Below are 13,791 nucleotides of genomic sequence, written 5' to 3'. Positions count from 1 at the left end.
CTGGAGCCTGCGTCCTCAAATGCCCTAGCATCCAATACGACAACAAGGTGTCACCGTGGCAAGCGCCTTGTTCCGCGGGCAAGGATCCAGCCCGAGCAGGGGTTTGGGCCTAGGGCTGCATCACGGCGAGTAGCGTCATTGAGGCCAGGGACAGCAATCTGGCCAGAGAACAGCTCGACCCTATCCAAAGATGTCTCGCCGCTGCCGCAGAGAGAATGTGGACATGCACGCACCAGCATTAGACGCTTGCCACGGCGGAAGGGGTCTGGTGTTGGGAATTTGAGCATTTGAGGTCTGGTGGGTTTGGTGGCGCCAACAGGCCATGTACTTAATAAGTGGTTGACAATTCGGTCAATGCTTCACTGAGCTACTCGGTGCCCCGTACTGAGGACCTAACTTGCGGCTGTTTGAAGGGGATCCGCCGGCACTTCAACTGTTCCATGTTGGACTCGACAGCATTGAGACTTTCGAATCACGACGTAGGGCCGCAGGGTGCCACCAGAAAACTTGCCGGCGCCACGTCGATGTTGCTCAATGTTGGCAATGGCGCTTGAAGGCTGCCGCCGACCGGAAGCTTAAACCGATGGCCAAATGCACGGAATACTCCGTGCAAACCGCGAATGCAGTAATCAGGTAGTTACCTGAGGCTCGTAAGTATTTTACATGTCTGATACACGTTCAATTGGCAGATGATGAGCGAGTAGAAGCCGGGTCCAGGTGGCCAATTGCGCAATCTTGGAGGCCAGTCAGCAGCACCAGACTCTATGTACATGGTGTGTCTGTGTCGAGTTTCCAGTGCCAGGACAGTTGACTCAATTGATCAATCAATGAAATGTTGAGACGTCAACCGCACCCAGCGGACACGCACTCGAAGCCCACTGTAATAGCGACCGAATCTCCAGTCGGCAAGCCCAACATTATGTAAACACTGAACATTGAAGGGCCAGGCACTGTACCTAGGCGCCTATACTGTCGAGTTGGCCTAGCTACAGGACAGACCTGGCAGGCACTTGAGATGACCAGTCGACAGCCATCAATCGACATGGACCGTCTATGTTGCCCCTCCATGTCCCCGACACCCCCAGGTGCGCCCAAGCTTCAGCTTCAGTCCCCAGTCCCCAGTCCCCCGTCCCCAGCCAAGCCAGTTGGCGAGCACCAGTTGACTCGGGTCCCAGAAAACTGCCATCACGTCCAACTCGGCTCGGCTCTCCGTCTCCTCCCATCACTCCATCCATCACTCACCACCATCCTCACTCATAGTCTCGCGGAGCTGGGCTTCCCCCCTCTCTTCATTCCATCCATCCCATCTCTGCCTTCCTTTCCGCAGCTTCACCATCATCACCGCATTGCACGCTCCTTGGCTCTGAACGAGCTCGCTTTTTGCAATCCAGCCGCAATCCCACCCTCCTTTTGGCAACCACGTACATCCTCTTCGTACCAGCCTAAGCTTCGGGGCCTTGCTCGCTACTGTCTCTAAGCCAGCTTCCAATCGACCACCCAACGGTTCAGTACCTATTCTACCGATCATCATCATCGCTTCAAGACTTTCCGTCTCGTCCCGACAAGATCTCAATACCCACAGCGAATACAACAAATACAACAGTCACCAACTTTCTTGCCACGCCATTGCACTGCACTGCATTGCATTGCACCGCGTTGGCCGCACTCGACGTGCCTCCAGAGACCCCCAATCCAACTGTGTGCTGTTCGTCTCTGATTGTCCATCATGGAGCCGCAGCAACAGCAACAACAGCCGCAGCAGCAACAGTCGGCCCAACAGCAGCCGACTGGTGGTGTCCCTGGTCCAGCTGGGAGAAGACTGCACATTGCCCATCGGCGAAGCCCCTCGGAGCTGACTCCATTGATGAGCATGTTTGCCAACCCTGGAAGTAAGTCGCCGCGAGTCACCTCGAATTGAACACATGTTTCTTTTTTTTTTTTTTGGAAAGGTTTCAGTAATCTGCCATCAACGCCAAGGCATCACTGTGACCAAGGCCAGATGTTGTGTTTCACATGTCCATGCCTGGTCTGGTGGTAGCGGATATAGACTGGCGCCTCTTCGCAATTCATTATTACTCTGAACGTCACTAACATCTCCCCCAACGCAGTGGAACAGTTGGCGATTCAACAGCAGATTGAACTGTTGCAGCAGCAGCAACAGCAGATCCAGGCGACCCATCAACAGTATGTCAACATGGGCATGATACCTCCTGGCCAATCCCTTGGTCATAATGGCGCATTCAATCCTTTGCAGCCCATGGGCAATGCTTTCCAGTTTCCCAACCAAATGGGACAGCAAAACATGGCCCCTCCGAGCCAACCACACTCACATCGCCGTAATCAGTCGGCAATGCCTAATATGGGCATGGGTCCTCCGCCCGCACCGTCTTCTGGTGCTTCCGGCTCCAACTTTGGTAACTTCGAAGCTCCTCCAGCACACAACCGAGAAAATACCGGCGGTCGAGGGGGCAGGGGAGGCTCTGGCGGGGGTCATCAGCGACGACACTCGCTTGCCTTGGCTGATGCAAAGAAAGCTGCTGAGATCGCACAGCAGAAACGCACCACAAGCGGTTTCCAGTTCCCCGCTGCCCCCGCCCCGGCTTCTGACAAACCCGACGACGAGAACAAACCCGTTGCACCATCCAACCTGGACATATCGGTTGCCCAAGGCTCTAACAGAGGTCGTGGTGGCCATGGACGAAGCCAGAGCATGGCTGTCAACGGCCGCGGAGGCTCCGGTCTCCGTAGCAGTGCTTTTAGTCTCGGCGGTGATGGCGATGGGCGACGCGGTGGTGGTCATGCCCGCTCCGGATCACGAAACTTTGAAGGCAATTGGCGTACTCAGGGGCAGAATCTAGACCAGGCTGGCAATACTGGTCAAACTTCTTCCTTCCAGCCGGGCCATAGGCCTCGTGGCTCTATCAACCAGTCTGTATCGTCAATTGGGGCCTTCCAGTACAACCCCAACCAACCCCAACTTATGCAGCTGCCCGGCCAAATGATGATTCCCCAGATGTACGGGCAGCAGCTCAACCCTATCCAGTTGAGCCAGCTGCAGGCCCTGCAGGCTGCTCAGATGAGTGGCCAACAGTTTCAGGGCCTTCAGACTTCGCAGCACGCTGGCCAGCTCGGTGGTCAGCAGCAACAGCAGCAGCAACGAAAGACGCTCTTTACTCCTTACCTTCCTCAAGCCTCCCTTCCTGCCCTTCTCGGGGATGGACAGCTCGTCGCTGGTATTCTTCGTGTTAACAAGAAAAACCGTAGCGATGCCTACGTGACTACGCAAGATGGCTTGCTAGATGCTGATATCTTTATCTGTGGTAGCAAGGATCGGAATCGCGCCTTGGAAGGCGACCTCGTCGCTATCGAGCTTCTGGATGTTGATGAGGTTTGGTCTCAGAAGAAGGAAAAGGAAGAGAAGAAGAAGCGCAAGGATATCACGGATACTCGCTCTGGCTCCACCAACCAGGGTAACCGAGACTCTGGTAATAATGAAGATAACAATGCCGCCGAAGGCGGTATTCGACGACGCGGTAGTTTGCGCCAACGACCCACGCAGAAGAAGAACGATGATGTGGAGGTTGAAGGCCAGAGTTTGCTACTTGTTGAGGAGGAAGAGATTAGCGACGAGCAGAAGCCACTCTACGCTGGCCATGTTGTGGCTGTCATTGAACGTGTTGCTGGACAGATGTTCTCGGGCACCCTCGGCCTGCTACGTCCCAGCAGCCAGGCTACCAAGGAGAAGCAAGAGGCCGAACGCGCTGCCAGAGATGGTGGCAACAATCGCCATAATGATTCACGACAGCAGGAGAAACCCAAGATTGTTTGGTTCAAGCCTACGGACAAGCGGGTACCACTTATTGCTATCCCTACGGAGCAGGCTCCTCGAGACTTCGTCGAGAAGCATCAAGACTACGCCGATCGCATCTTTGTCGCTTGCATCAAGCGTTGGCCCATTACCTCACTACATCCATTCGGCACCCTTGTTGAGCAGCTTGGCCGCATGGGTGAACTTAAGGTGGAGACCGATGCCTTGCTTCGTGACAATAATTTCTCCTCTGACGAGTTCTCCGATGCTGTCCTGCGTAGCGTCGGCCTCCAGGATTGGTCTGTGGCCAAGGAGGAAGAATCCGAACTCGCAGCTCGTCGTGACTACAGAAATGAAAAGGTATTTACTGTTGACTTCAACGGTAGTGCCGAGCTTGGAAATGCCATCCATGTCAAGTCCCGCCCCGATGGCAAGATTGAAGTTGGTATACATGTACCTGATGTTACTCACTTTGTCAAGCCCAACTCACTTGTCGACCGTGAGGCCAAGAAGCGTGGAACCTCTGTCCAGCTCATCAACCGTTTCTGCGCTCTTCTACCCCCGAAGCTATCCAGCGAGGTTTGTTCCCTAGGACCTGACCAGGAACGCTATACCACCTCTGTTGTTTTTAATGTCAACCCTAATAATGGATCAGTTGCGGAGGGAGACAGTTGGGTTGGGAAGAGTATCATCAAAAGTTCGGGCAAGCTTAGCTTGAAAGATATAGATCAGGCTCTGGAGAACGCTTCCGAATTCAAGAATGAGGTCGTCCCTGTCAATACTGTCCAGATCCTCCAGGCTGTCGCCCAAAAGTTCCGCGAGGCACGCCTTGGAGCGGGCGGCGAACCGATTGCTCCTTTGCGACTGTTCCAGCAGCTTGACGACGAGAACAATCCCGTTCAAGACAACATTTTCGACTCAACGCAAGCCTTGGAGCTTGTCGAGGAGCTCATGCACAAAGTCAACAGCTACGTGGCTCAACGCCTTGCTGAGGGTTTGCCTGAAAAGGCTCTTCTCCGCCGCCAGGCGTCCCCCAACCCCCGCCGCCTGCAAACCTTTGTCGATCGCATGAATGCGTTGGGCTATGACATTGACGCCTCTGGGAGTGGTGCTCTTCAGAACAGTCTCTTCAAGGTTGACGACACTGATCTTCGCAAGGGCATGGAAACTGTGGTACTTAAAGCTATGCACCGTGCCAAGTACTTCATTGCGAGCAAGACTCCTAAGCAAATATGGCCACACTACTCTCTTAACCTCCCACTTTACACTCATTTCACAAGCCCAACTCGCCGTTATGCTGATATCATTGTTCACCGTCAGCTCGAGGCTGTTTTATCAGAAGGCAAGATTGAATTTGCTGATGATGTGGAAAGCCTGGCTAAGACTGTTGAGTCATGCAACACTAAGAAGGAGTCTGCCCAGAACGCACAAGACCAGAGCATCCACATCGAGTCATGCCGCACTATGGACAAGAAGCGACAGGAGGCTAACGGAGACCTTATTTCAGAGGGCATTGTTTTGTGCGTGTATGAGTCGGCCTTTGACGTGCTTATTCCCGAATGGGGCTTTGAGAAGCGTGTACACTGCGATCAGCTGCCATTGAAGAAGGCCGAGTTCAGAAAGGAGAAGCGAGTTCTCGAGCTGTACTGGGAGAAGGGCGTGCCTAGTTCTGCCTACGTTCCCGAGGATGAGCGTCCCAAGGCCGCCGCTTCTCAAAGAATGACCAATGCCATGGCCGCCGCCCGTCAGGCAGAGGAAGCCGAGAGAGTCAAGAAGGAGCGCGAGGAAGCGGCGCGCAAGCAGACGATCACCGGCACCATCTCGACTGACGATGTTGATGCTCTGTTTGACGACGACGACGAGGACAACACTTCTGATCTTACAGAAGCCATGGCTGGAGCGTCCCTTGCCGAGCGTCCGACACAGAGCGTGCCAGGATCTCCCGCTCGCTCTGCCTCGAACGCCGGTAAGCTTCACCGGACCCGTTCGGACTCGAAGGTTCCTGTCACCGATGCCGTGGAGACCCGGTTGACAAATAAAGAGAAGTACCTGAAGTTGTTCAAGTTGAGAGAGGAGGGCGGCGACTATATTCAGGACGTAACGGAGATGACTCGGGTGCCCATCATCTTGAAGACAGATCTCAGCAAGAGCCCGCCGTAAGTGACACTGATGAAATGAGAATCATGTGTTTGAACAATCAATGACTAACATTGTGTGCAATAGGTGTCTGACGATCCGCTCACTGAACCCATATGCTTTGTAAATGGAGAGGAGGAAGCTGGACAGGCCATAAGCCAGCTAAGTAAACAGATTGAACCAATAATACGCACAATCAAGTATGATGGGAGATGGAGAAGAGACGGGAGAGATAGCAGCCCAAAGGAAGTGTTGTGTAATTTTCTTGCGCATTACGGAGGGTCCGTCGACGGCTACTGATGTGTGTGGTACATAACATGATACAAATAGTAGATGGGTGTCATTGAGCAGACAGGTAGCGTCACAAGGAGGAGAACAAGTATGGTAGCGTGGGGACAAAAGTGAAGTAGCAAAAGAAAGACATTTGGACATTTGCCTTGGGCGTATGGCTCAGCAAGCATCGAGGCCAAGCGTGACAAATTTATTATCCTTCACGTGAATGATTACCGGGAGACTGGAGAGGAAAGATAAACATGGCAAAGAGTAAGTCATCCGAGCGGGATCTGATTGTTGCGAACAGATGACACATACATTGGGGGAGGAATCGTGTGAAATGTAGATCACCTTTTGGCGAGTGCCAAGGTACGACCAGACGAGTTGAGATGAATGAATAAGGCGCCAGGCGTGTACTGGCCGACGCCTCGTGTTGGGTGTACAGCATGATCGGCCGGAGAATCATGCGCTCTGGGGATGACAAATGAGATGCACAGGACAGTGAGGTAGGTGATTGGTCCATGACAATCAATATGTAGGTTGCCATTGACTGGGCCTCATCCCAAGGCTCACTCGGAGGCTTCGGGCAATGTGCACATGCGCCTGGCGGGGTGACATGGAGAGCTGTGTGCTGTCTGGTGCGCTGTATGTACCTACTTAGGTATGCAGTAAGCTGTCGGTGTGCTGTACATAATGCTGCTGGTAGTACATAGCACTGAGTAGTTTGTAGCCCACACCAGTTGACATGCAGCCATTGCAGGACATTGGAGGAGGCTAACGCTGGAGGGCTCGGGGCCGGAGGTGTGTCACGACGGTTTCGGTTTCGGAGGGTGGACGGGCCGGCGACATTGACCTGGCTCACGCACACTGCGCCGTGCACCAAGTTGCGCCTTTTTGCATCCTTCATCCACCCGGCCAGACCACATACCGAGCAGGGATGCGGCTTCCGTCGAAACGAAGCGTCTCTGTGCCTGTCCCGCAATGGACCCTACCTAGCTCTAGCAGCGGCACGGAAATCTCCTGGCCCGTTCGCTCCCAAGGCCAAACCGAGTTGCGTGGCAGACGTGTCCGTCCGGACTCTGGAGCCATGGACGACACAAGGCCGTGTTGAAACAAATGTCGAAGTGCCCATCTTCGGCATCTCCAGGAGCCGCGGACAGACTATGCAATGCTCAAAGGGGCAAGTGACGGGTCGCGGCCCAAGAATTATAATAACATTTGGGTTCCCCGTGCCCATCACGTCTTATTTTTCAGCTTCTTGTTTCCATCTATCGAGGCAGAGTAGTATACATTCACTTCCTTCGACCATCAAAACTTGTCCTGGCCGCCTGTGGTCTCTTGCTTGTCCACGTTCTTTTTCTGCTTCTCTTTGACGACAGCTGGCCTGACAATTTCGTATATACACTTAATATCTTATTCATTCCCTGGCGGCTGGCCCCTACCGACGACATATTTTATAATATCATAGTACAATCCCTACACAAACTTCGAGACGATGCCTTCATTGAAAGTTGCCGCTTTGGCTTTATTAGCCGCCACGGGCTCGGCGTTGCCTGCCGCCCGCCGGGGTAATCTGGTTGTAAGACAGGCTCAAAATGGGACTGCCCCGACCACGGAAGTGTCTGAAACTGAATTGAACGATTTCGATATTTTGCAAATGTAAGCCCGCACCGTATTATTCCACCCTTGGACAGTCAAGTCGTCGTTGGGGCTAGAGGCTAATTCCGAATCTCTTGGTAGCGCCTTGACGTTGGAGCATCTCGAGGAAGCATACTACCGCGAGGGCTTCGCCAAATTCCCAGACTCAGACTTTGCCGCGCTTGGCCTCAAGCCAGAGCAGATCGAGGACCTCAAGAGAATCGGCCAGACGGAGGAAGAACACGTCTCGTTCCTCCAGTCCACACTGGCCCAAGCCGGCGTGCAGCCCGTGCAGCCATGCCAGTACGAATTCAACGTGACCGACGCCAAGGGCATGGCCACCCTGGGCGCGCTGTTCGAAAACGTCGGCGTGTCGGGCTACCTGGGGCTTGCGAAGCGCATCAAGGACCCTGCCATCCTGTCGGCCGCCGCGACAATCGTCACCATTGAGTCGCGACACCAGAGCTCTCTGAGGGTGCTGCTCGGCCAGACCGCCGTCCCGCAAGCCTTTGACGCGCCGCTCAGCCTCAAGTCCGTCTTCTCCATCGCCGCCCCGTTCATCAAGTCCTGCCCCCAGGGATCCAACCTCGCCGTCACCCCTTTCCCCGCGTTGACCATGGAGGCGGCACAATCAGGAGAGGCGAGCGCCATGACGGTCGGATCTACCGTCCGCGTCGCCGCCGCGAGCGGTGCTGCTGCAGCTACGCACTGCGCCTTCACGTCCGGCGGCGTGGTTCCCGGCGGCACTGCCTTCACCCCGTTCTCCGAATCCGCTGGGTGCGAGATCCCCCAGGGCGTCGCGGGCGTGACGTACCTGTCGCTGGCGAGCAGCGCACCGCTGGATGGCGCCTTGACGGACGACATTACCGTTGCTGGACCTATGATTCTGGCCTTGTGAGAGCGGGATGAATGCGAGCACTTTTTTTATTGGCTTCAAAAACATGAGAGAGAAATTCGGGCTGGCAGGCATCGTTCGAGTCAAGAGAGCAATCTTCATGTTGCGAAAAAAAAAGTGCATTTTTCGCCGGCACTGCTTTGCGCAGGCCGTTAGCTCAAGCTGTCTATATATAGCTTGAGGGTATTCCCAAAATCTTTTTTCTTGCATTTAATTCTCTTTTTTAGTAATACCATCCAGCGCGATTCAAAGTCGTGTCTTGGGCGTTTTTTTTTCCCTAGCCAAAGTTGAAAAAAACGAAAGAAATTCACTTTTCCACCGCGTATTCCCTCTGTGCTCGTGTCGTGCAAGTGATTTGATTGTCGTTTTGAAGCAAGCTTAGCTTAAGCCCCCTTGCCCCTGCGAGGGTTCTGGGCGCCACGATTTGTGTCAGGGAGAAGGGTTCTGAAACGGGGGTTCGGGGGCTTGCGGTTTTGCCTTTTTGTGGAACGAGGGGAACTTTCTTTCTCAGCTAGGTTGGCAATGGATAGAATAGTAGTTCGTCTTGGTGTTTGTTTATTTGCGTTTAACACTTCGGGGTGGGTTGTGGCCTGCCATGCCATGCCATGCCATGGGGGCGTCGAAAAGAGGCGGGAATAACAATGCATGAATAAAATAGGCAAAAGAGAGACAAGAGAGGTGGAACAAGAACAAGACGATTGAATTTGGTCGTTCCAGTGGCAAATGACATGTTGGCCGACCAAACTACGCCAAGTCGTATGGCGGATGGCACTTGTCAACGCTCTGTGGCATCTTCACGACGGCACTGGTAAGAGAATGCGCCTTTGTCGTTGCTGAATTGCTACATCTCTTTGAAAAAGAAGTTTGAGCAGCATCGCACGATGAATGGCAAGATACCTCACCGGCTTGCGAATTCTTCCGGCAAACAGTTCCGTAGTATATCAACCACCATCCGTAGTATATACAACCACCAAGGTGCCATAGCAAAGTAAGGAGTCGCAATCAACAACAGGCCCTACGGGTAGACGAATCTACGCATCAGTATTGGCAGAATAACAGTCACGTCTTCTTCACAGTTGGACAAGACACCTGCCTTGCCGTTACACCCGTCCATGTCCACTTGCTGCTGTTAGCTAGGCACCCTCAACCGTTGCCAACGCCACCGTGGACACGGGGCTTTATATTGCAACATTGGAGCATGGGCACACCAAATGGCCGTGTATCAGCGGCAACTGCCGGATCCGGCCGAGCACGCTTGATGCAAATGTCGACTGAGCCCAGCGCGGTTGACGCCACCGCCGCAGGGCAACACGAGAAACCACCATGACCACTCCGTCATGGACGTGCATGGCTCCCGTGGTCGACATGTCGAATTGTTGCACTTTGAATCCGGACGTGAGCTATCTTATCCAGCTTCTCGGCATGTCGCCTGCCATTGGTCCGTAATCGATCTAGACACGGACAACGCAAGTCAACCGTGAATCCTGCCGCCACCACGAGCAATACGTACGTTACCACCATGAAATAAACTACACCTCCCCGCAAGGCGTTTGAATCATGTCTAAAATGGCAGAATCGGCCGCGGAACGACTCGACGCGCCGACCTCATGGCTTTGTCCCGAAGCCGGAGGCGCATATAAGTCGTCAACGGCATCATGGAAAACCAGCAATTTGCCATCCAGCCCAAAGGAACCGTACAAAGTTTAAAAGCCAGACACAAACACGAAGACTGAATCTTCCGTCTCTTGAAAAGACAAGAATGAAAATACTCTTCGCCCAAGTCCTCATCCCCCCCCTACTCTCCGCCACGGCCCTCGCCGCTCCCGGCAACACCCCCGACGAACGCGACAACGATGCAGACGGCAGCATCGTCTTCCCCGGCGGCAACGGCTACTCCGGCTGGGCCATCTGCGGGGACCAAGTCAGCAAGCAGCGCTTCCCGAGGCTGCAGGTGCCGGCGGGCGCGGGCGGCGGCTGCGTCCGGTACTACCGGGGCATCGACATGACGGGCGTCGTGACGGAGCTGCACTTCTTCTTCCGGGACGGCTTCCGGACCGCCTGCGACTGCGCGGCAAAGTGCATCTCGCAGCCGGCCAGCTGCAACAACTGGGTCTGGAAGCACACCTTCATGCCCGGCGACGGCGGCCGGCGCTCTTGCACGCTGTACAGCAGCCCCAACCTGCCGGGCAACGTGACGCTCGACTACGACGAGGCCAAGAGCAGCGGGTTCCGGCCGCTGAGCGATGCGAATAACCCGCAGGTGGGCGGGGACTCGCCGCTGACCTTCCTCGACGACGCTGGCACCAAGCCGGATCCTGATGGCGTGTCTGGGTTTACTGCCATTGATCAGAACGGCGGCCTGTATTGCTGAGTCTGCCGAGTGGGTGCGGTTGTGTTGCCATCTGGATGAGATTTTTTCGATTTCTTCGACGAAAAAGAGGGGAGAGAAGGGCATGGCGGCTATAAGGTTGACTTTGCCCGTGAGGAATCAGGATATATGGTCCGCCGTCAGGACGGGGTAGTTTGGATTTCTGCAAAAGTACGTGGCATAACATAATTTGAAACGATTCGAGCTGCAGCTGTGAGAAAATCTAGCTTGATGCTTTCTTCAAATCCGCGTGGACGCGCATTTGTAAATGGCCAAGTTGACTCCATCTCATTTTGAATACAACACGGCATCATATCGGCCGGGAAGAACCCATCCACGGGTACAACATGGAATAGCAAATCAACATGGTGAAACAGCCAGTTGTAGAATCCACATTATCAGAGCGCAATATCCCTTTTTGCCCGGCGCAGTTCAAGTTGCGCGACAAACATGTCTCGCCCAAGCAACAACTCAGACTATTCCCAAGCTCAACCCAGCAACGACTCAAGAGAGCCAATCATTTCACAAGCCAACTCCATAACCACATCTCTCCAGTTCCCTCATACAGACAACTCCAACCGCCGCCATCTACCACTCACGAACCAATACCTTGCACTCCTCACACTTCCCCGAGCAGAAACAAACAAACAAACAAACAGCAAAAAGCAAAAAGCATCTTCAGCTTCTCCCCACCATCCCGTCGCCACACGTATCAGAAAACAGCCCAAATCTGCAGCGCATCGACCAACAACCCCCAAAGTACCAGACCAAGGCGCTTCAGCCATCAACACACCCATCAGACCAGGAAAAGAAAGACAACCAGCCGTCTTCAAAATAAAAGCACCGACCAGATAAAGCCCACTGCTACCCGCGTTGGCCGCATCTTCAAATTACACCCACCAAAGACACCTACACAGACCATGTCCTCCAACAACCCGCATCCTTTCGCCCCTTTTTGTATTTTTTCTCTCTCTTTCGTTTCCCCCCTCTCCCTCGCCTAATCCCCCCCCAAAGCCCCCTCACGATGCCATCGTCCCAACTACCCAACATACCATAATCAAAAACAACCTCCAAACCACCATGGCCACCGGCAGCGAGGACGACCCGACGCTCACGCCCACGCCCACGTCCACGGTCAAACCCGGGCTCACGCTCAACCTCGGCCCCCTGACAACGACATTCGTGCCCCCAGAGAACTGCGACGCCCTCACGCTCGGCATGTACGAAGACCTACCACAGACGACGGAGACGTCGACCCTCGTCCGTTGGAACCGCGGGTACGAGTGCCCGACCACGTACCACGGCACCCTCCAGCTCATCTCGTCGTGCTACCCACAGCGCTACGGCCCCGCGTACGACAACATCAAGGACTGGATGGGCCCCAACGCCGTGTGGCCCTTCTACTCCCCGGGGCTCCTCTGCCCGTCGGGCTACTCGACCGGCTGCACCATGATCTACAGCCCCCCCGGGGCCACCGAGTCGCTCCCGACCGCCTACCCGACCGCCTTCCCGACCTCGACGTCGTACGCCACCGTGTCCACGTGGACCCTCCTGTCCAAGGGGCAGACAGGGTACGGCTGCTGTCCAATGTGAGTCCTGTTTGCCAGAGTTCAACAAATCCCAAGAGTACAGACGGGAAAAAGGGGAAAAAGGGGGGGGGAGCTCACATGGTGCAGCGGCTACCGGTGCGACACCCCGTACACGTGTATTTCGACGCCGTCGCTCTCGGCCACCATGACCGGAGACATGACCCAGGGCTGCCCGGAAAAAAGCATAAAGACCCGAACAACCAGCACCTTTGTCATATCCAGCAAGATGTGGCCCTTTGTCTACGCGCCGCAGGTGGTTCTCATCCAGGGAAACGACACCAGCACCGCCGCCGCCGCCGCATCGAGCCCGTCCGGCCCGTCAACAACCTCGAGCGCCTCTCGCGACGGCGACGCGCAGGCCGGCCTGAGCACCGCGGCAAAGGCGGCCATCGGAACCGCTGTCCCCCTCATCTTCATCGCCCTAGCGCTGGCGGCGTATATATTCTACCGCCGAAGGAACCGCAGCAAGGCCCGGGCCGAGGCGGCATCCGAGCAGGGGAGCGGCTTTCCGGGTATGAATAAGCCCGAGTTGGATGCGACGCCCTCCCCCTTTGCACTCTCGCTTGGCCCTGGGAGCGAACTGGACGGGACGCCTCGCCCTTCACCCCCCGGTGACGATTCCACCGCAGCGAGGGGTCGAGTGTCTGAGCTGCCGGGGCCGGGCATCGCGAGGTTCGTGGGGCCCATGTGTGAGTTGCCGGGCGATGAGAAATTTGCCAGGAGACCAGCACAGCCGAAAGGGTCGGATGGGGTTGTTGCTGCTGATGATGAAGGGGGCAAGATTGGACACGGTGCTTCCATAAACGGCGCATCCGAACCAAAGGCACACGATACCAAGGACATGGATGTTGATAAGAGCAGTAGGGGTGGAAAAGACAAGTGATTCTTGTCTCCCCGCCAGCTATATATAGACGGAATGGAGAGTGCATGGTACAGAGTTGGGGAGTGTTTCCTCACGTACTGGGTATGCATGATGAAGAGTATAGCGGGGAAATCTTGTACATCAATTTTCCTTTTACGCGCGACTGAATTAGCCAATGAATCTTGTCAATACCATGTAGTGTTTCATACCTCAAGACGTAGA

At 54.9% G+C, this 13,791-nt stretch overlaps 4 protein-coding genes across 4 annotated transcripts; all 4 read left to right on the top strand.

Moving 5' to 3' along the window:
• Positions 1-1,726: 1,726 nt before the first annotated feature.
• On the top strand, positions 1,727-6,071 carry SSD1 (Virulence protein SSD1; the record flags this gene model as incomplete). The annotated part of the gene is made up of 3 exons (XM_014686559.1): positions 1,727-1,889; positions 2,109-5,964; positions 6,032-6,071. The coding sequence occupies 3 exons, from the start codon at positions 1,727-1,729 to the stop codon at positions 6,069-6,071; spliced, it is 4,059 nt and encodes a 1,352-aa protein (XP_014542045.1).
• A 1,641-nt stretch (positions 6,072-7,712) lies between these two features.
• On the top strand, positions 7,713-8,753 carry rds1 (the record flags this gene model as incomplete). The annotated part of the gene is made up of 2 exons (XM_014686558.1): positions 7,713-7,876; positions 7,958-8,753. The coding sequence occupies 2 exons, from the start codon at positions 7,713-7,715 to the stop codon at positions 8,751-8,753; spliced, it is 960 nt and encodes a 319-aa protein (XP_014542044.1).
• Positions 8,754-10,509: 1,756 nt separating this feature from the next.
• On the top strand, positions 10,510-11,121 carry G6M90_00g003890 (uncharacterized protein; the record flags this gene model as incomplete). Its single annotated transcript, XM_014686557.1, has 1 exon — positions 10,510-11,121. The coding sequence occupies one exon, from the start codon at positions 10,510-10,512 to the stop codon at positions 11,119-11,121; it is 612 nt and encodes a 203-aa protein (XP_014542043.1).
• A 1,077-nt stretch (positions 11,122-12,198) lies between these two features.
• G6M90_00g003880 (uncharacterized protein) lies at positions 12,199-13,590 on the top strand (the record flags this gene model as incomplete). The annotated part of the gene is made up of 2 exons (XM_014686556.1): positions 12,199-12,707; positions 12,795-13,590. 2 exons carry the CDS (start codon positions 12,199-12,201, stop codon positions 13,588-13,590), a joined length of 1,305 nt encoding a protein of 434 aa, XP_014542042.1.
• Between the last annotated feature and the right edge of the window lie 201 nt (positions 13,591-13,791).

Source organism: Metarhizium brunneum, chromosome 1 (genome assembly GCF_013426205.1).
Source record: "Metarhizium brunneum chromosome 1, complete sequence".
In the NCBI taxonomy this organism is placed as follows: domain Eukaryota; kingdom Fungi; phylum Ascomycota; class Sordariomycetes; order Hypocreales; family Clavicipitaceae; genus Metarhizium; species Metarhizium brunneum.
Note: the sequence above shows the minus strand (reverse complement) of the source record. Positions and strands in the feature narration are given on the sequence as shown.